The sequence below is a fragment of the Pelmatolapia mariae genome, linkage group LG7 (genome assembly GCF_036321145.2).
Source record: "Pelmatolapia mariae isolate MD_Pm_ZW linkage group LG7, Pm_UMD_F_2, whole genome shotgun sequence".
NCBI lineage: Eukaryota > Metazoa > Chordata > Actinopteri > Cichliformes > Cichlidae > Pelmatolapia > Pelmatolapia mariae.
In genome coordinates, this window is record NC_086233.1 from 13,722,421 (window position 1) to 13,743,978 (window position 21,558).

Below are 21,558 nucleotides of genomic sequence, written 5' to 3' on the forward strand. Positions count from 1 at the left end.
CATAGAAAAGTTCAGGGCTGGAGTTAATGTGTAGAAACAGCTACAAAGAGCTTAAGTATTACATCATATTCAGGCCATCTTCTTTTCTACAAACTTCAGTGCAGTCTTTCATACAGCGTTCTTTCATTGGTCTTGCTGAGAAACCAAAAAAAAGTATGTCCCTATGAACACACTGGACTCCACTACAGGAACTGCGGTCATGTGCAGTTTGTGTAAACACCTCACTAACTTCTTTCTTCTATTCTTTACTGAATGCAAAAATCTTTACAGCAGTGTCCAGCTATTATTCAGACATGTCTGAGCCAACTATGAAAACTCAACTTGCTCATGGACTCAGCTTTTCTACCCAGCTGTGATATTTGGACAATTGCTTTTTTCCTATTTCTGAATTAGAATTCTGAACTTTCAGTTCATGTCTATAACTGTCACTAAATAAGAGATATCTGTAAAAATGCTCAGTGGATCTTAAAAAAAAGTTAATCATTACTTCAAATGGATTGTTTCAAAACACGATGGATTTATATTTGGAAACCATTCTCAGACTTTAGAAAAGCTATTTCTATGTCTGTGATGTCTGAGCAGGGACGATCAGAGAGTGCTGTGTGCCCCTCCCACAAAAGCAGCACAGAAAATTTTCAGAAGCTCTTTCACGAACCTAGCTCTCTGGGCCTGGGTGAGGCTTTAACATATTAATGGTCATGAAGTTAGCAGTACAAATATAGGGAGGTAGAGGGCCACCACAGTTTAAGATGTTTTGATGTATGCTCAACCATCCAGGTAAGTAAATCCCAAAAGGTTGATTCTGTTCATCTAGATGTACGATTTTCAGTGAGAGAAACGTTTCGTCACTCATCCAAGTGACTTCTTCGGTCTCTGAAATCTCTTTTGGGAGGCACAGTTCAAGATATTGACAGTATAAAGGATGAACCGCCACCGTGACGTCATTTTCTAAAATGTACATAATCTATGTTAAGATATTCTCTGATATAAAGAGATCAGGCTTAGTTTAGTTTAGTAGATTTAGCTTACATACATAATACAACTAAAATGAACAACCCTCTGTGCCAAGAGCAATGGCCACTGACCACTGACCTGACTTCAGTGTAAATTGAATGTGAGATTGTCAGTGTACATTATATGCTGTATATACAGACAATTTTCATACAGCCATGATTGTGATGAAACTGATCTCTGACATTTATTAGTTTAGTAGTTTCTGAAAAAATAACCAAAAAAGTCAAACATTTTGCATGACAATCCTAAATCTTAAAGTAGTGAAATGTGATGAGCTAATCTACATATTAGCTCTCATTACTTAGAAAGACACGTGTTGTTCTGTGTCTGCTGCCTACATTCACTCATGACACAGCCCTATTTTAAAGGAGTAGTTTATATACTGTAGTGCTATACAACTGACCTACCTACACTACACTATTGGACTATATAAAAAAGACAGCAGCATAGACAGTGTTGTCAGGGAATTTATGAATCTGGGTATTTTTGGATGCTGGAACTAAATGATTCGTTCAGGAAAATGAGTTTAGCCTCATGTGGGTCATTCTTAGGATTTGTGTCAAAGTTAAAACTCTGAAGCTATGTGTGACTAATAGCCCAATCACAGCACCATCTGGGTGAAATATTTAGCTGTCTGCAGTATAATTACATTCCCCATGCCTCTATAGCATCCTGCACTACCACAACAGTGCGCTCCACTGTGCAGTTCTTTTTACATATTCTGTGTTCAGAGGACATCACAAAACCTCTCGTCTCAGTTCCAGTTGTGCTTTGTGTTAGGTACTAATTATTCATTTTAACATGCTAAAATAATTAAATGAGATGAGGAAAATATCAACATTTCACCTGCTAAATATCAGCAGGTTAGCACCGTCACTGTATGTTGGTATGCTCACACTGGGATCTATCCTTAGCCACAACTGTGTTACCAGCTGCCCAACAAGGTGCAATGACTTGGATTTTACTTGCTACACAGTGAGACCTGGGTTGTACACTTACGCAGGCAAAATTGTGGGCAAAAGTAATCAGTTGAATAACAGCAAACTATTTTTTTTTGCCATTGTTAACAATAGAATATCTATTCTAAATTATATTTCTAAATTCTAATTCTACAATACATTTTTTTTTTTAGATAGTAAAAAATAGGGCATGATGTAAAATGAGTTTACCACTCCTGCTTTAGATAAAAGACGGACAGACCCTGCTTACAGATCTAAATATCTTTTGCTACCTTCACACTGCAGGAAATCAATGATTATTTCAATGCATGATCACTTTAATTCATATTCCACATAAAGCACAATTTGATCTCAACTGGACTGGATCATTAAAACGGCTGCATACTTGCCTAAAACCTGAAAAAAAAATGCCCCCATAAATGTATTCTTTCTCTTAGTGTAAAGACATACAGAAGTACACTCTGAAGACATACATATTCTCACATAATGAGCCATCTATGTACAAGATAGAACAGCCTGAAAAATAAGTGACATGTCTCATGTAGTGTGTCTGCTGTCAAGAGTGTTATTTCAAACAAGACTATGACTGAATTCTTTCTTCGCAAAGCTAATTTTGATTCTGATTTCAGACAATCATCTCTCGATTTCATGAATCCCACAGCTGTGACAAATATAAACATCATCTGAACTGTTTATTTATACTGCAAATCCAATTTTCTGCACTCTTCCATAACACAGGTGGCCTACAGCTGAGTTCTCTACTTTAACACCCCCTGTGTGACCGTTTTAACAGTAAAAGAAAAAGTGAAAGAAACGAAAGCATAAAAAAATATGTAAACCAAATGACGTTAATGAACAATATTTTTGGCCTTCAAAGATAAAATTACAGCAGCACCAAAATAACACAATCATGACACATATGTGAGCTACAATGTTTACAGCTGTTCTTTCATAGCACAAAGCCACCTTGTTTCCGTACAAGCCTGAAAACCCTCTCTCTCGCTGTCCCTCTCTCTCTCTCACGCACACACAGAACACACACGCACATGCTGATGTCACAACAAGAGAAATAGCCATGTCGGAGCCAGGCGGTCCTAGGAGGAGAGGAGGGATTACATAACAGGAGCAGAGTGAGGAAGGACGTGCCTCAAAAAGGATGGCGGAAAACATTGTTGGGACAAGGCGGGGTGGAGGTGGAGGGAAAGAAAATGTAAAACAACAATATAAGACTGTAACATGAATCATCCATTTAGAGAGCTTTTATTTTCAATTATTTAGGCAAAGGCAGAAAAAAAAGACAAAATTGTGCTTGAGGAGACTGGAGCCGTTACACTGTAACTGATGTCATTTGTTGACATTTTTCATCTCCATTTGCTGCCTCTACATGCTACATATTGATGACTATAATCCAGCCAGTTAAATCCATCTGGAGCTCTGACATTGCAATTTAAGGGTTCTGATGACTCAAGGGGATGTGTGGCAGGATGATGTAAAGGCTCCAAAAACACGCGCATGGACACACTACATATTTACACATGTACACAGAGGTACTTGACAGCTTGAGAGAAACGCAAGCTCTATAAATAGAGCTCGGCGGCAGACTGGAACTTCACCAGAAACAAAAAAAAGAAAAGAAAAGAAAAAATATGCCATAAGAAGAGAGAATACTTTTAACCTGAATCAAAAGCACCATGTTTCAGCTTACAATCAAAGATATACTGCTGAGTCAGTGCAAATGAAAGACTTTCCACATCTACATGTCAACACCGAACACATAGAAGGAATTAATAATGTAGATAACACACTGTAAAAAAATGTCCAATTTTAATTCAGATAATGTTTTAAATGAACTTGAGCAGAGAAAAGTCAAGATATAAGGATCATGTGGCTAAGGTTCATGATGCTGCATGACAGTGCCATTTTCACTATTTTCACACACACAGCTTCTCTACTATTTTTGGAAGAAGGGGTTGATTATTATTTCCATGTTCAATCAGTTCAATCTCAGGAGACGATGCAAATCCCATCAGAAAAGGCAGCTGTCATAAAACATCTGCTGAATCAAACATGCGGAGCTACCTGCTGTGAAGACCCGATGTGAATGAGCAAGCAGCCAAAAGTTGTTTGAAACATGTGAGATTACTGTGTCGACAAAACTGCAGATTCAATCAAGATATTTCAGGATCACATTTTGTGACATTTTTAAGTATAGTTAAGGCCTTAATTTTGTATAAATGGCTCTCAGACTTTTTAAGCATCTGTGAAGACACACCGTCAAAAACATTGCAAACATATACATCCAGAAATGTAAAAACCATAACATGGATTGTACAGCTAAGGATCTCAAACCTGGATAATGAATGCACACTCAATCTAAATTTCCAGTCAGGTGTCATGATTCAGGAATGTTTATATAGAAGGAGTACTACCCAAATGGGCTTTCTTTGCTGTGTTTCTAAACAGTATTGTACATTGTCCTCCACATCCATTATCACACAACAGCATGCTCTGACTAATTGTACTTTCCACAACAATTTAGAGCATATTTACAAGTGGAAGCATCTCTCTAGAGAGTTACACATGTTGCCAATTCAACAGCACATTTGACATTTCAGCTATAAAAATAAAAGTATTTTTGACCCGTTAAGGTAACAACTAACAACTGTCAAGCCACATTCTCACACAGTCCTTACTGAGCAGAATTAGAGCTTGAAAATGCAGACTGGATTTTTAATGAACATTTGGCCCCCAGGACAAATTTAGCAGCTCCAAACTAATGAACTGGCTGGCTGGGGGTCACCTTTACGGGAGGCAAGAGGCAGGAAAAACACATTAGTTATCACGAGTACTCACATTTCCTTGCAGAGGACGCCAATACGCTGGTTTTCTGAGCTGCTCCGCTCTTTTGACAGACTGAGCTCTTCCTGATATTTGGAGTTCTGCTGTTTCAAAGCCTCAAGCTGAAGAGGAGCAAGATGAAAGAAAGGAAAGAGGGTGAGAAAGACACAGGGACACAGGTATACAAGATTACACCTAAACCTTTTAATTATTTCTCTAGAGGAAACGAACCAATATTGCAATTGTGTGCTGGTCAGTGATCTTTGGATCCCGTCTGGAGTATTTATGCTTATTTCATCTTGGCTGTAATTACAGCTGCAATTACTCAAAGGAGTTTTTGTTCCAACAGTGATGCGCTGCAATTTTAAAGAGTTTGGTTTTGTTCTTCTACCTCATTACTTCAGTGTGGAATGTCTCATTTCAGGCTTTTTATCACTAGTGAGGGTTATGAGTATACAGCCTACCTGTGTAAATGCTATGCATAAATAGCTCAAACAAAGAAGTTAGCTTAAACAGGAAAAGGAACGTCAGAATTCAACACCAAGAGAATGAAGCAAGAAAAAAAAACAAAAACAAAAAAAAACTTAATTTTGAATAATTAATTTTGGATTTCTTCATAACATTCCGTATGTAACAGTCAGTTAACAATATAAAACTCCACTTCTCATTCGTCCATATATCAACAGAAATCCCTGTCCTACTAAAGACATGTTTATGATCTTTCTTTCACAAAAAAACTAAAAGCAAAGGTGAAAAACAGTCCATAAAGCACAGAAGCTGAAAGTAGTGACTGTCAATTTATCTGAATCCCCATCTAATCAATTATCAAGGTATTTACTGGCTGGGATTAATCCCCAAAGCTGGGGTTAAGACAGTGACCACAGACAAGAGTGTCTATGGTTTGATTCTCTCCTTCTCTCCCTTATTTAAATTCCAGCAACATTTTTGAGCTCTACAAAACACACAGATATATTCTACATCTTGTTCCAAATGATTGTTGCATTCCTTGGTTTGCATTCAAGAAAACTGCAGTAAGAAAAAAAGAATATCTGGGTCATTAAGAGTGAGACCAGAGGTAATACCTAAAATACACCAGCAGACCAAAGAGGCAAGCAGACAGCAGCATGAGCTGGAACTAAAAATAAAAGCCCCAGAAAGATCTATTCCTTCAACTTCACTGCAAGCAAACTTTTTTGTTTCCCATTTGAGTCACATGGCAGAGATTCCAAACACATCTGAAATCACTCCTGAAGCTTCAAAGCGCTTCTCGGACACATGCAGCGCTGTGATATCAGCTGCTTTAGAACAGTGCCAGTCAATAATTAATTAACGAGTACGACTTTGAAGTCTATGTTTTTGCTGAAACAAAAAAGAAAATAAATACATTATAAAAACCTCATGCTAGCCTTTTAAAGCATGTTTCCATTCGCACATTTACACATTGTGATATTAACTGCAGCTGAGTTTCAGAGTTTTTTAATTCTATTATGATAATGTCCAAATTGAATGCATAAACACATGAAGACACACAAACAAGCACAAAATACAGAATTATCCAATAGGTTACAGGCACAGGCAAGGATCATTCACCTGCTTACAATGACCAAGACATACTACTGTATTAGAAAATGACTGCAGCACGGTTTTCCTCTCAGTTTGATGTGTTAAAAAAAAACTAAAAACAAAAATCTAACGAATGATCCTACCTGGTAGTGAGGCGAATAGAGGTTGTTGGAGTAACCCTGATGCAGAGCAGCTATGTCCATACCTACACAGCTTACCACTGCTGGATTTCAGATGTGTTCCCTTGCTAAACGACAGCAGTGTTGTGACAATGCCTCCCCTCTCGCTCTGTCTATAAAATGCATACACCAACACAAGCCGCTAGGCATCAATAAACCATCAGCTCTCATACCCTGCTGTGCACGACTGAGAGAGAGAAATGGAGAGCGTGTCGCCTGAACAACTCTCTCTCACACACAGAGTCAGGTTAGGTTAGCACTTCCATTATGTAAGCCTAAATAAGCTCCTCCTCAGACTCCCCCCAACCTTTCTGCAGCTCACAATCTGGTTTGTGCACACCACATGCACACACACTCATGAGAATGTTGACCATTCATTCATGGTGAATTTCAGCATCTCAGATTGAACCCTCAGTTGGAGACTGCAACAACATGTAATATACATTCTACCAGACATGCCTTCATACTTTAGGCTCCTGCACTCGTTTAGTGATGTGTTATAGCATGGATACTCTGGAAATCTAACTAGGGCTGCAGCTAATCATTATCTACATGACCAGTTAATGTCTATACAGCAATGCCTGATTCCAAATCAATCAGTCCATAGTTTTAGTTGTTAGCTTTAGGAACCAGCTAATAGAAAAGAAATGCCTCTAACATGTAGAATTATTATTGTTATTAGAAATACTTATGTTAGGTTATTACACATTATGGTTTAAGTGGTGAAACAGCTTGGTTAATTTGAAATGAAGATGTTCTTTTCATGTACTAAGTTAGGAAATTACTGCACTTTACTTAAATGTGGTGTATTTGTCTTTATGGCCGGACCTAAATATTACCCACATAGCAAAATTGGTATGGCCCGGATCTGGCTCACACAATGTGCTTACTCATTGCCCACATACCGCAAAGAATGACGGCCCTTTGGTGGCCCACATCTGGTTTGCCAGATGTGGCCCACACTTCGGCCAGCACAAGGCCAGTTGCAGACACACTGCTGGCCCTGTGCTGGCCCAGAACAGTTTCAGCTCTGGCCCCAGATGTCAGCCTAATGTGTACCTCAATCAAGCCATGTAATAACAGCAATGTGCCGGAACATAATAGCGCAAAAGTAACATGACGAAACTCTGTTCAGACAGTGAATGGACTGATTCTTATGTAGCGCTTTTCTACTCTCCCGGATTATTCCAGGTGCTCTATACAACATGCCACATTCACCCAATCACACACTTTCTCTAAACCGAGTGCTTCCTAACTACATTCATACACATTCACACTCTTGACATGCAGACTGGAGGAACCAGGGATCGAACCACTAGCATTCCGATCAGTAGGTGACCTGCTCTACCTCCTGAGCTACAGCCACCAAGTGGTAAACATGAGTAAACCCTCACTAGGTTTTGGATAAAGTGTACACTCACAAACCTGTCAAACCTGCATTTGAAACGTTGGCTACCATAGCAGCATAGTATTGCAACATGGCATTTGGGTCTTCTAACTAAAACAGGAAAACAGAAACATAAATAGTGCCATCATTGCCAGACCTGGCCCACATCTGGTTGACATACACCCTACCATGACACCAGTCAGTCAGAAGTGCCAATTTGATGCTGTATCCAGGGAAGACCTGTTTTCTATGAGCCTGGGCCACATAAACCACGCCACAATCGGGCCAGATATGGCATGCCATTACATAAACAGTGCCATCAACGCCAGGCCTGGCCCATATCTGGATGACATACCACTTACCATGCCAGAAGTCAGCCAGCTGTGCCGGCTTGACACCAGATCCGGGCCAGACCTGTCTGCTAAGTGGGTATTTGCCTATAATGGCACACAACAAAAATATCAGAATTATTGTTTCATGTTGTCTATAATGTGCCAGTATGAATCTATATTTTACAGGACACAATGCAGACAGAGAGGCCAGGGTAATTTAGAAATGGAGTCATGCTGTTTAAAAAGCAGATCTGCTCCAACACTGTTGTTTACAGTACTCTTTAGTCTTTACAGGACCGTGTGCCACACCATTTTCCTTTCAAATGTAACAATGTATGCTATGTACAGTCATGTGGAAAAGAAAGTATGCCCTATTTCAAGTTTTTCAGGTTATAATAAAAACAGCATCTGCTCCTTAGAAGGTCTTAAAAGAAAGCTGAAGTAGATCCTTACTGTTTCCATAGGAATTAAAAGGGTAAGTAACAATCAGGTGCTGTTAACCAAATGAACTAACTGATCATCAGCAAGAGCGGGATGAGTAAGAGCTTTGGTAGTTTGCTGGACTGAAGCACTTAGTCCATGTGTTAACACAATGCCAAGAAGGAAAGACATCAGCCGTGATCTTGATCTTTCTAAGAGTAGACATCCCAAAAAATGTATTCAAAGGTCAGACTGTAATATTCAGAGAAACTGCAACATCTCAGACTCTATAAGTCTCATAAAGCATGTTAAATGTTAAAACTGATAACAAAAGGTTAGTATGTCTTTTTTCCCCAAAGTGTTCCCAGGAAAAAGGCTCTTCTCTCACACATGACAGCACAGATTAGGTTTTCAAAGTTGCAACTGAACAAACCCCAAGATGTCTGCAACACAGACAAGTCTAAAATGAAGATGCCCATGAAGTTGGCCACAATGCACAGTAACATACTCAGTGAAGACCAAACACAGCATATCAGCACAAACGCAAAAAAAGGTAATGCTACTCTTTCAGAAAATTTGGGACTCTTTCATAAGTAATCTAAAGTGATAAGACCTCTGTCTTGTGCTCCTGAGGATCTGTCTATAAAAAGCCTCTTGTGATTTTAATTTGGTGCTTTTAAATTTGTTAGGCAGCTGCACGAAAAATAACATGCTTAATTAGAGAACTGCACATTAAGATGATCTGCAGTCAGCCCCTTTTTTCTTCTTCCTTACTTTTCATCTCTGTATACATATTAGAATGCTCAGAGTAGGAATTAATTCAATGAAGACATTAATGAAAAAAGAACTATAATAACTCTGGACACCACAACACAAAACACAAAAGAGAGTGATCTCAAGTCAGCTGTTTATACTGAAATAATGTTGCCAGAACTCATCACACACACACACACACACACACACACACACACACACACACACACACACACACACACACACATTGCAGCTCACTCTGACATGTGCAGGGTTACATCACTACCTACAGCATCATGGGTGAGTAGAGAAGGGAGCCAGACGTAAGAGCATCTCTGCTGAATAATTGCTTGATCACATGAGTGTTAGTTTTAGTGCACAAACTCAGATTTCTCCCTCTTGCAGCTACCAAAAAATTTGGAATTAAAATATACACACGCCAATTTGATACATGCTACTATTCAGCAGAAAGAAAGCATCCAAAATGTAACGTTTATACTGAATTAAAACATCATCGATGAAAGCTTAAATAATTTACACAAAGAGGAGTTGAACTGTGCAGGAGGTGCTTATTTTGAGTGCTCACAGTTCTAATTATGTAACTTAAAAATGACTAACATTTATTACATAAATAACCAACAAGGTAAAATTCTATTTTAAACTTTAGAATGACTAACAAAAAATATTTAACGAAAACTGCATAAAATATTATGTACAACATATTAAAATAGAATATATTACGTAGTTAAATCTATGTAGAAATTTAATTTGTATATTTATTAAATTATTAGGGATCCTTCGTCCTCTCAGAGACAACTGACACGAAATGCACCTCAGCTAAAAATATGTATCCATTTCCAAAGCTCAACATGTCTCAATGGTAGAATAACACACTGAAATGTCAATTTAAACTTGGTGATGAATGATTAGCAGAAACATTGCAGTTTTATGTTTAAGTCTTAGTTTTAGCTGTTCAATTACTATAATGTGGGTGGTATTTTTGCAAGACTTAAGAAGTCTAGAATAGGTATTATAATACAAACATAACACTTCATGTAGTGCCGATATTTCAGTCACAATAATTATCTGCAACAACCTGCTGTCTTCACATTTAAGCACACTGACAACGACTAAAACTACGGAAATTTCATAAGCCCACGATATTTCGGTTATTTTTTGTCTTTTTCAATTGCCAGTTTTTTATTTTTATTTTAGTTAAAGTGTTTTTTCATATCTAGTGTTGCTGTTTAGCTCAGCTTTAGTTAAATATAGCTTAGCGGAGAGCAAACCTTCTACCTCTCCTGGACCATAAAACCCTCTTTAGAGAATCAGAGAGAAAGTGAGAACAGACATCCCATAGAGAAAGAGTGGGAGAGAGGACAGACAAAAATGGAGATTAGGCAGGGGTCATAGATGACTTAAATCATGCCAAGCTGGTGTTATATTATATACTCAGTTTAAGTTGACTCAAGTATATAAACTTGCCACTGGAGTAACAGGAGCTTAGAAACAAGCCATAACTTGCTTGTCATCAGTATGCACATACAACTTTGATTATATATGTAATCATGTTCTTATAATGTTAATTTAAGTGTCTCTTTTTCTGCTTACACCAATATGATGGTATTTTAATTATCCATGAATTCATCAAGTAACAAACGGTATAGAAAGGAAGTTGTGTTCAAATTCATTCAGTATTTCTCTGTAAAACAGTGGGAGAGTACAGCTGCAAAGCTGATCAAAGTGTGTAGGAAAAATGCTGGGCCAATAAATTATATAGTTTATGTCAAACATAACGCATGTTTATGTTCATTTTTCATTTCCTACTCTAATCTCCTGTGCATTTCTTTTGTAGTGAGGAGATTCGCCATCTGGAGCCCACAGGCAAGCTGACAAATAGCAAAGATGAACGTGCATTATTTGAGCAAGAGCCATGCAGTGACTGATCCTCTGCATGTGGAGTGCAAACGGAGGAGAGCTGCTGAGTATAAGATAACAAAAATATAAAGTTACAGCTGAAAGTGCAAGTCGCAAACACGGGAAAGCAAAGAAGGATGAAATACAACAAGAGGGATGGACTGTAGTATTTCATGGGTGGCTGATTAAATACGATGACTGGCCCAATCACATGCGGTCGGTGTGTGATGTGAATATGTAACAAAAACCCTGCAGGCTACAGAAGCTGAACTGATGTGCATGTGCGAGTTCTTTCACGGGGTTGTGGCGACATGAAGCATGTGACACTGAAACTGTACAATACCAACAGCAAAGGGTCAGAGATGGATTAAAGAGTGTTTGCTGCTCTAATGCATAATTTAATAATTAAAGGAATTCCTGTTTACAACTAACACATCCACTGTGTCATAGTTGATAGTTTTTGCTATTTTAATTTCATGCAACAAACAGCAGCCACAAAGAAGCAATGCTTAGATGCTGGTGTAACTTTGACTTTTCGTTACTGGTTATAAATGCCATCAACCTGCCAGAGACTACAGATTAAAATAAATTACGGTAAATTCTTAGATTCATGAAGAATTACTGGTATTTCATTTCAATTTGGACATATAATTAATTATTATGAAAACTAAAATAAAGTGTAAATAATTTTTTAAAAAGTGTAAATAATTTTTTTTTTTAATTAGATTTGGTGAGCACACTGTTCAACACAGTGTTGGGTCTGTTCCCACAAACCCCGCTAGTTCTAGAGACTTATTCATCATGAAAGAAAAACAAGGCAACAGCGTTCGATCGATTACTTGCGCAAGGGAGGCCACATCTATGTCCAGCACGACAATGAAACCCCATGATGGCCTCCTCTCGCTGCCTTTTATTGACAAACTTCAAACAATAGTTTACAAAACACCTCCCCTTGCAACCCCATTTGGTTACAAAGACAAGGCACTGTATGTAAATGTATACACAAGAGTGTGTGTGTGTGTGTGTGTGTGTGTGTGTGTGTGTGTGTGTGTGTGTGTGTGTGTGTTCCTGCTGATCAAAGGGTCATAAAACCTAAAAGCAGGGGGAACATCCTTGGTCATAAAGAGGGTAGTCTCCCCCACACCCAATGTATGGTTTACCATAGGTAACACAGTGAAACCATACAAAGGGCAGGAAGCTCTACCAAACATCAAACAGACCTCCACAAGGATGTTCCCTGTGATAAAACACTTCAGCCTCACAGTTAAACAATGTAGAAATGGATGGCAAGCATAAAAATGACAAACATTTAAGAATCCACTCTAACACACAGTTTTACAGTTTTGCTCATGTTTGCATGAACTACTCCTATGTTGGATTACAAAGTTGGGGTTGGTGAGGCTTCTCCCACTTTTTAAGTGAGAAGCACAATTCAAGGGGGCATTCCAGTTGATTTCAATTAAAAGGTAGGATTTCTGACTTCCCACTTCAAATGGGACGCAGCACAAGATAAAGTTAAGCAGCTCTGATCTGCCCTACAAAAGGCTTATGCTCTAGCAATTGCAGTTGCTGGAGCATAAAGGCTAATGTGAGATATTGTTTCAACAGCCAAACGGTGTTAGTCTTCATTCCAAAAGTCTATTAATAGAGGAATCCATTAAATGTTGAAGATGAAACACATTACTTTAGAATATATTTGGCAACGCTTTTACAAGCTATTTTGGGAAACGTTGTTGTCGCCTCGATCTTGTCACCATCAAGCCTATAAGCAACATTTTTGCATTTTCATAAAAAATTAAAAAATAACATAAAGACAGCTATAGAAAATATTTTCAACTGATTGATTAGCTGCAGCCAAGAACATCTGTTAGAGACAGTCATCATGTCGGGTGACACAATCAATGGCTCAAAATAAGAAACTGCTTTGGTTTGAAACAGCTTGAACTTGTTGGAATTTCTATGGTAATTTTGCCACCATTCTGTAAACTCTGATCAGTGCACACAAAGTAGCATAGCAAGAGCAGTAACTATCAGGGAGGCAGGGCTCAGCTAACAGCTAACACTGGTGAAAGAGAAGATAACAAGTACAAGGGATAGAATAGAACTTGTAAAACCATTGTGTTGACCTCAGTCACAGCAGTGTGTATCCACAGGTGATAAACATCATCCCACATATTTTCAATGAAAGCCTTCTGCTCACCTGTGTCTCCAGTGTCCTATTGTCAAGGGTCAACTGCTCCAGCGAAAGGGTCAACCTCTCTGACTTTTCAGTGACCTGGAAAATATAATGCAGCCAGCATGAGATGTATGTTATAGTACAGAAAGAAATGCATATGTTTAACAACAAGCCTATTTTCCCCCTGGATGTATAAAAAAGTTCACATACAATTTTTTTCATTAATTACAAATGACTATTTACAATTACTTATTCACTAAGTGACACATTAGGTTAAAAAAGCTACCAGGTAGAGTGCACCTCACACACTGTGGTAGATTTAGTCACTATAGAGGTAATGCATACACCTTCCCTGAGTCTTGTTTCTGTTTTGGATAACTAAACAAACCACTTTAAAAAACTAAGGACAGAGTCAAACGGAGTCATATTAGTACTCAAAAACAGTATTCTATTAATAGAACAGAGCAATTAGAACTCATTAAGGATGTTGGCTAAAAAAGGAAAGTCAGCCTCAAGATTCTCATGCTGTTTCACCCTTACATTAATCTCTAATGGGTTTCTTGAAGCATGAACAGAAGTATGAAAGCTGTGGCTTTAGGGAAAAAAGAACCGCAAACTGTCTGGTCTACTTTCAGAAACAAAAGCAGTAGAAAATAAGACTACATCCATTCAGTAGATATTCATTAGCAGGAAAAAACAGTCTAGTTTTTAAATTTTTCATTGCTGCATTTATACATTTTCTCCCACCATGTTTGATGTGTAAAAAAAAAAAAGGAGGCCACTGGGAATGTAAAAGTAGTAAAGGAACAAAAGTCTTCTATAGGAATTGTTGTAGCACTGTTTCATAATCTGGAGCAGGTGCCACGTTGCAGAAGCCGCCATGTTGCCCCACCATCTTGAATATTGTTGCCTATATGGGCGTTGTCATTCCACCTAATTGCGTTTTATACAGTATATGTGGCTAGAGACCGGCCACATACGTAGTGTGCCTTAATTTAAGGATAACAGATAGCTCTTTAAAACTATCTGTTATATTTGACCACTTAACATTTGTACAAGTACATTTTTAATGTCCTTTTCAATATGCCTTTCTTCTCAACTTCATCTGCCTCGTCCACCATTGCATTGTCTTCTTACATTACCTCACCCTTTTCCGCTTTACCTCAGTCTTTATCTCCTGGACTGGAGTCAGTGTTCTAACATACACAAACAATAATGTCAGATTTATTATCAGCAGATTAAACATTCAACCCTTCCGTCTCAAGACAGCTGACAACAAGCTGGCTAAACAAACAACAGCTGCTTATAAGCTAATATTAGGCTTGAGTGTCCTGAAAGCCACACTTTCGTCTGATTACATTCTCACATTGTAAGACAGTTTATTCACTGAGTGTCCAAGTCCAGCAATGTTAGATTCACTTCAAAGAAAGTTTCACAAACGCTGGCTAACAGTGGCAAAAGCAGCAACTGTAATTCCTCTCAAAATTTCTGGAAATAACACTGTGAATAGTCAACGGTAACTTTATTGTCCCCAAACACAACAAACACACCACACACACATACACACACACACAAAAAAAACATTTTTCATGGCAATAAAATTATAAGAAATTACAAGATGTACAATTTCACTCATAAATTCGATTAAAATGCCCAAATTACCAAGATAATCAGTCAGTCACAATAAATTGCTAAATGAACCGTTTTACTTATCAGTCATTTGTATCGAATTAGTGTCAATATCTTGCCAACTTTTCTTTCTAGAGAATTACTATGAAATTACACTAAATATTTCTTCTTTTTTTTTTGTATGGTGTTAGGACAAATGTTTGGATTGTGGGTATGGGCTTTTACAGTCAAATGAACAGATGGTTTAAAAATACAACATGCAATCTAAATTCTGGCAATGTATATCCAATGGGTAGTGTATGGAAGATGAATAGGGCCACAGAAAAAAAAGGAAAAAAGGGGAAAAGCGGCCCAGTGGCTCTAATCCTCTTGCGAAGGAGTGAGATGATACATAAAAAAGAAAAAGAAAATGAAGACAAAAGAAAAGAAAAACTGTGAAACACAGTGCCATTTGTGGTGTGACGCAAAACACAAAAAAACAAAAGTATGATGCTTTATTTAAACTCTGGTATACTGTAAATGTAATACAGTAAAAGAATAAAAAACCCAAATAAAATATTAATGAAAATCAAAAGTGAGTAACGTCAAACTGAACCTCTTGAATAAGTGTATTTTTGTACATGTGCACACCTACCTGTGTCAGCTGGGCTCTCAGCTCTTTCTCCCTGGACTGATTCTCCTCTTTCAGGGTCTGGTAGTCTTTCGTTGAACGCTCCACAATCTGCTCCAATCCTAACAGAAAAGAGATAGCAGCTTTAAAAAAATCACACACTGAAATGAGAATAAAGGTAGCAGATATACAGCAGATATGTTTACCTTGCATCGTCTTTGCTGCCTTCCTGTTCTCCTCCTCAGCTGTCTCAAGCTTTTCTCTCTGAAATGGAGAGGCATCAGCTTGACCACGAGCTAATCACTCAAACAGCAGCATTCTTGAACCTTGAGCTAACCAGGGAATAATGACTGGCTCCAGAAAACATGCAAGGTTTTTGGATGAAATTCTGCTCTCAACGATCCTCGCAAACAAAAACACAGAGTGATTAAATAAGACGAAGCTACAGCTCCACGAACCACCCGCACAAACATGCACTTCATTTGGAAGATGTGCTGAAGAGTTTAAGCACAACTCATGTTCTTGCTTTTCTGTCAGTGATAATAGCAATATGACTGACTCTGTAACATTATTGTGACAATTGAGACCAAAAAATTACTATAATAATTTTAACTTTTATTTTTGTGATTGATTCATGTTTCTTGATTTTTGGCACAACTGCCAAAATATCCACTTGCATATTTACTTAGAGTTAATTCTCTAAGTAAATAGCCCTGTACATCAATACAGCAACAGTTACTGAGGATTTCTTTCTTTTATTATACAGCACAATTATTTCCATGTGTTCCTCATGCTTGCTCCATATGGAACATATTAATTTTTTTGCCTTTGAATCTTTAGAGATGTTTCCCAATAGGTCTGGCATTTTCATTTATTATATATGCACACTTGTGAGCGATGACAATATAATATTCACTTACTAAACAGTCACAATCTATTCATCCTGTGTACCAGCTAGATGATCACCTTTTAAATGTCTACACCAAAACTTCCTCCAGCTATTTTGACGAGACAGGCCTTATATCAAAGTAGTAATTGCCGTTCAAAGTTAAAAGATCAAATTTAGGAGTTAAATGTGCTCTATATCCTGACACCACCATTTTCTATTTAAATGCCGTTGAATTGAATGGGGTTAACAGGATGAGAAAGCTGTATCGCTTGTTTGTTTTAGCCAAACATCTGTGGTCTTTTTATAGATGCCTCATCACTCAGGCCACTCACGCACACACTCAGACCTTTTGCACTGCTTCCAAGCACTTTCTTCTCCAATGTCTGCCTCTCTATTGTTTTCTATACATTCCTCTTGTATAGCGTATATATTGTATTGTATATATTTCTCCTGTCTGTTATTTATTCCTGCATTCCTGTACAGTTGGCGTGGAGCACCCATAATTTCATTGTACATGTGCAATGACAATAAACGGCTATTCTATTCTATTCTATTCTATTCTATTGTCAGTAAGCAAACTGAATAAGCTGTCAGTAAGTAGTGTTTGTTGAGTTCATACAGTAAGCCAAAGGTAGCTGAAGAAGTAGTTTTTTAATAATGAACAACTAAAAGCAGTTCATTTGTCAGAAGATTTATTAAACAGTTAATTTGAAAAATCAATAAAATTAATAAAATTATTTTATGGGTCAGGCCTTGAAGGGTTAAAATAATCACAATAATTGCATTAAGAAAAAAATAATATACAATCAAGATTTTAAAATTAATTTTAATCCTGATCCTAATATATAAGTGTTAAGAGTGTAATTACTGCAGTCAGTAGTTCAAAATAAAAATAAATACCTAAATTGATTTGTAAAATCAGGAGATAAATATAGATATATATATAAAATAGGAAATAGAGCAGTAATAACTTTTATTTTTCCCCAATTAGTTTTTAATTTGTAGTTCATTTTGACCTTTTTTTGTACTTTTTTAAAAATAATGTTTACACATTATAAAAACTTCGGGCACATATGAAGTTAAAAAGCTCTGTATAAATGTATAAAAATAACATGCTTGTCATCATCAGTACTATCAATTTGTCTCAAAGGCCAAATAACTAACCATTTTTCCCCACTTTTTTTCTCCCAGTTCTTTTTGGAGCGGTATAGAAGTAATTTCTTCCATATAATGTATATGTTTGAAAATATTAACAGACAGTGTGGCAGTAGGACAATTTCTGAAGCCAGTGTCTTGTAATGGCTTGTTTGCATGCTGCTTCCAGAAGCTATTTTTGTCAGCACTGCTTAGTCCATTAGGGTTATAACCAAGATCTAAGATCTACAAACATTAAAGCCCAAGACTTAAGAAATAATGGTTGTTACTTCCTTCCAAAAAGGTAGGATAAAGGTGCCAGTCAAAATTTATGGGCATGATCAACATTCCTTCCAGCAAGCCTAGATGGGTGACAGTTTACTTCAACCTTTGTTTAGGAGTGACAAAAAATCAAATCAATTTTTTCCAACAGTAGTGTCTCCAAGTCCAAGAACTGGTGGAGGACAATTGTGTCTCCCAGGCAGTTTGCACATATCTTCAGATATTTTAATGCCCAGTTCTTTCTCCCATAATTATTTCACATAGTTTGCAGTGTCCTTGTACAAGGTGCTTAGATTTGTCAAGCCGATATGTCTGGCTCAAGTTTCTAAAATGAATGAGCTTGCACTTTTTAACAATCTTACACACAGGGGCAATGGAATAATATGCACACTGCCCAAATCTAGGATCTTGCATCACTGATTCAAACTCAGGATCATTTGCTGCTCGTCCAAGCAAACTTCATATTGAAGCTGGAAATGTTTAATAACATTCCACCATATAATTAGAAAAAAAATTGACCCACTGTCTATATGTGTTGACCAATTTCTTCAAATATTATCTTATTGATACAAGTGTAGTTAATGTCATATGCTTTTTACAGGTCGTTACAGGTGGTCACAGGTCACAGGCTGTTTTTACAGGTTAGTTAAAGATCTTTAATGTAGGATGAGTATCAACTGAAAATGCATTTAGAATTCATTTCCTGTGTGTATAAAGTTGAATGTCAAGACCTGGATTTATATATATTAAAGACATACCTTGAATACATCCCATATATTTCCAAAATTTTTATCAGGAGAGGCAGGCCTGAGCCTGGGTCCATTATCCCAACCTGTACATCATCCATCCACAAGCTTGATTTGTACTCCTCACCTACTATAGAAATATGGGCTAGCTGAGCAAGCAGTCTCATTGTAATGTTACGGAGTTAGACAGACTGCCATTAACCTTTGTCCATGCTGTAAGTGAAGAATACACAGACTGGATGCCAACGTTTCACTGAAACGAAATATGTTCATTGCAAGATTAAGAAAATCCCAGCCAATCCAATCAAAAGCACCCAAACTGAGTAGAATAGCTTTTTCCTTTTTTTAAATTTGTTCAATAATGTGTAACACTTTCCTCACACTGTCTTGAGTTTGCACCTATTTTTTTATTAATCTAGTTTAATCCTCACTAGTTTTTAATTTTAATTTTTACCAAGTTAGGGAGGGTCTAAAAAATTTTTTTAAATCAATAATTGTACTGAGAAAACAAGAATTTATAAGATTATTCAAATGATTTTTGTATTCAATCCAGACTACAAGTAGTGTTATGAGTGACTGTCTCTCTTATAGATGGTTTTGTTTCCTCAATCTCCAAGAATGCAGTTTTGTTGTTTTGGGGCTGATCTAATAATTTCCTTACCTCACAAATCCTATGTCTTTCTCCACCTACTCACTCATTTTGTGTACTTCTTATTTGTTTCTGACTTGTAATGCGTTATGACAGCTATTTTATTGGCAATAATGCTCTCTGATTTTTTTCATTTTTGTTTAAGCTCTATGGTTTTTACTTTAAAATTATTTCCTTTTATTTTAGTTTTATTCATTTTAAGTTTCTTAAATTATCATAATATGTGAGGTATGTGTCAGAATAGAAGAATATAAGCGCTATTACAATAAAAACGCAACACTCTGCTTTTATGTCAGCCAACCTGTACATTTTAAATAATTTTCTATTAATGTTTTTAGGCCTTTTATATTTATATACTTGCTTGAAAAGTTCACAATAAGTTAGATATTAATAATTGAGACCAATGTAAAAAATAATGTAAATGTGAGTTATAACAAAGAGCTATGTTCGTCTACGTTCTCTTAGATGTATCACTTTAAAAGCCATTATTATTGACAGACAGGTAAAGTATACAAGTTCAAAGATGGGCTACAGTACATTGTCATTTCTCTGAACATGTGTATTGTATTTATTTATGTCCAGAGTCTCTTTCCTTCTTACCAGACTGGTTAGCTGTTGTTCCAAAGACGTCTTATCCTGCTGTACAGACTGAAGCTCTTTCTGTTTGCTCTCCAGGTCAACACTCAGCTCACTGATCTGTTCGAAGCACACAGTATAGACCATAAAACATACACATGTATATCTGTATAGAGCCATAAATTATGCATCATCACAGTAACTTCAACAGACCACACAGAGTATCACATTTTACTAGATGGTGGGTTGAATGAAGAGTGTTATACCAGTTCTTCTGATTTTACCATCATGTAATAATTTCAATAATAATGATAAATGATGACTAACACATTCAACAAGCAATTATGTTTCTTATAAAGCTGTGGCACAGGAATCGCTGAACAAAACACCATAGTCAAGAATTCTCTGGTGCTTTCTACAAACCTTCTTCTCCTGAGACTGAACCTGTGCCTTGAGGCTGCTGATTTGTTGCTGTGACAGAGACACAGCATCCTCCTTCTGCTGGGACGCCCGGAGCCTGAGCTGGAGATCTGCCACCTCCCTCTCTAGCTCCATTATCCTGGAGCGCTCAGATACTGTAGCCACCTACAGCAGAAAGCAGAGTCATGAGGAGGTTATGGGGCAAAGAGGAGACGGGGCATGAGAGAGGAGATTAGTAGTGCCTGTTCATATGTAATCATTTGCTTGGTTTGTCCAAAATGCAAAGACATTTACTTTACAGTCACATAAGTAAGGGAAACACATTAATTCAATTATTAATTTATAGCCTCATTTTCCTTTTTCATACTTACCTAATTAATTAGGGAGCCTACGGTTATCTACTTGGGTCAGAAATCAATTAGACAGAATCTGTAAGGTATGTCACCATGACATGACATGAACCTAAAACAAGCAGCTAGCTTAGCTTAGCATAAAGACTGAAAAAAGTGATGGAGCAGCCACAGTCAAACAGCTAAAAGCTGCTGTTTATGACGGTTTCTGCAACTTTATCATCTTGTTAAATACGGTGTCGAAATGTATGAAATATTCATATTCAAGATATGGCGCTTTAAAGGGAACCGCTGAATTTTCTTCCTGTTATAGACACTACAGAATGGTTATTACAACTACAGCTATTGCAATTTACCCCTGTAAATGTTTTTTCTTTTGGCAAATGTATTTATTTTCATGACTGAATAAATGTTAAGTATATTATGGACATTATCTTGGGGGTAATGGAAAATATAGTCATGCTGAACATCAAATGGGTTATTTTATTGGCCTTAAGAAGTAAAGGTTTACTGAATATCAGTTTATTTGTACTTTTAAAATAATGTATTGTTAAATATGACATATAATTGAGTAAAACATATCACAATGTTTCTCCCTTACATTAATGTGTTAGACATAAGCCCTATAATGAATGACATTTACTGTTATGAACACTACAGCCTGTAACAATCTGCACTTTTGCTATTTAATTGTGGCTGACCCAAGTAGGTATTAAATAGCCTGTTGCGGTACAA

The 21,558-nt window shown here is 37.1% G+C and overlaps 1 protein-coding gene across 2 annotated transcripts in view; it reads right to left on the reverse strand.

Moving 5' to 3' along the window:
- clip1b (CAP-GLY domain containing linker protein 1b) overlaps window positions 1-21,558 on the reverse strand; it is a 47,666-nt gene that overhangs the window by 13,947 nt on the left and 12,161 nt on the right. For both annotated transcript variants that reach the window (XM_063478005.1, XM_063478004.1), the window contains exons 11-16: window positions 20,477-20,638; window positions 20,078-20,173; window positions 15,984-16,041; window positions 15,802-15,899; window positions 13,563-13,637; window positions 4,827-4,933 (exon numbers count right to left, since the gene is read on the reverse strand). In XM_063478005.1, coding sequence (XP_063334075.1) covers window positions 4,827-4,933; window positions 13,563-13,637; window positions 15,802-15,899; window positions 15,984-16,041; window positions 20,078-20,173; window positions 20,477-20,638 — 596 coding nt within the window. The remainder of the gene's footprint in view (window positions 1-4,826; window positions 4,934-13,562; window positions 13,638-15,801; window positions 15,900-15,983; window positions 16,042-20,077; window positions 20,174-20,476; window positions 20,639-21,558) is intronic.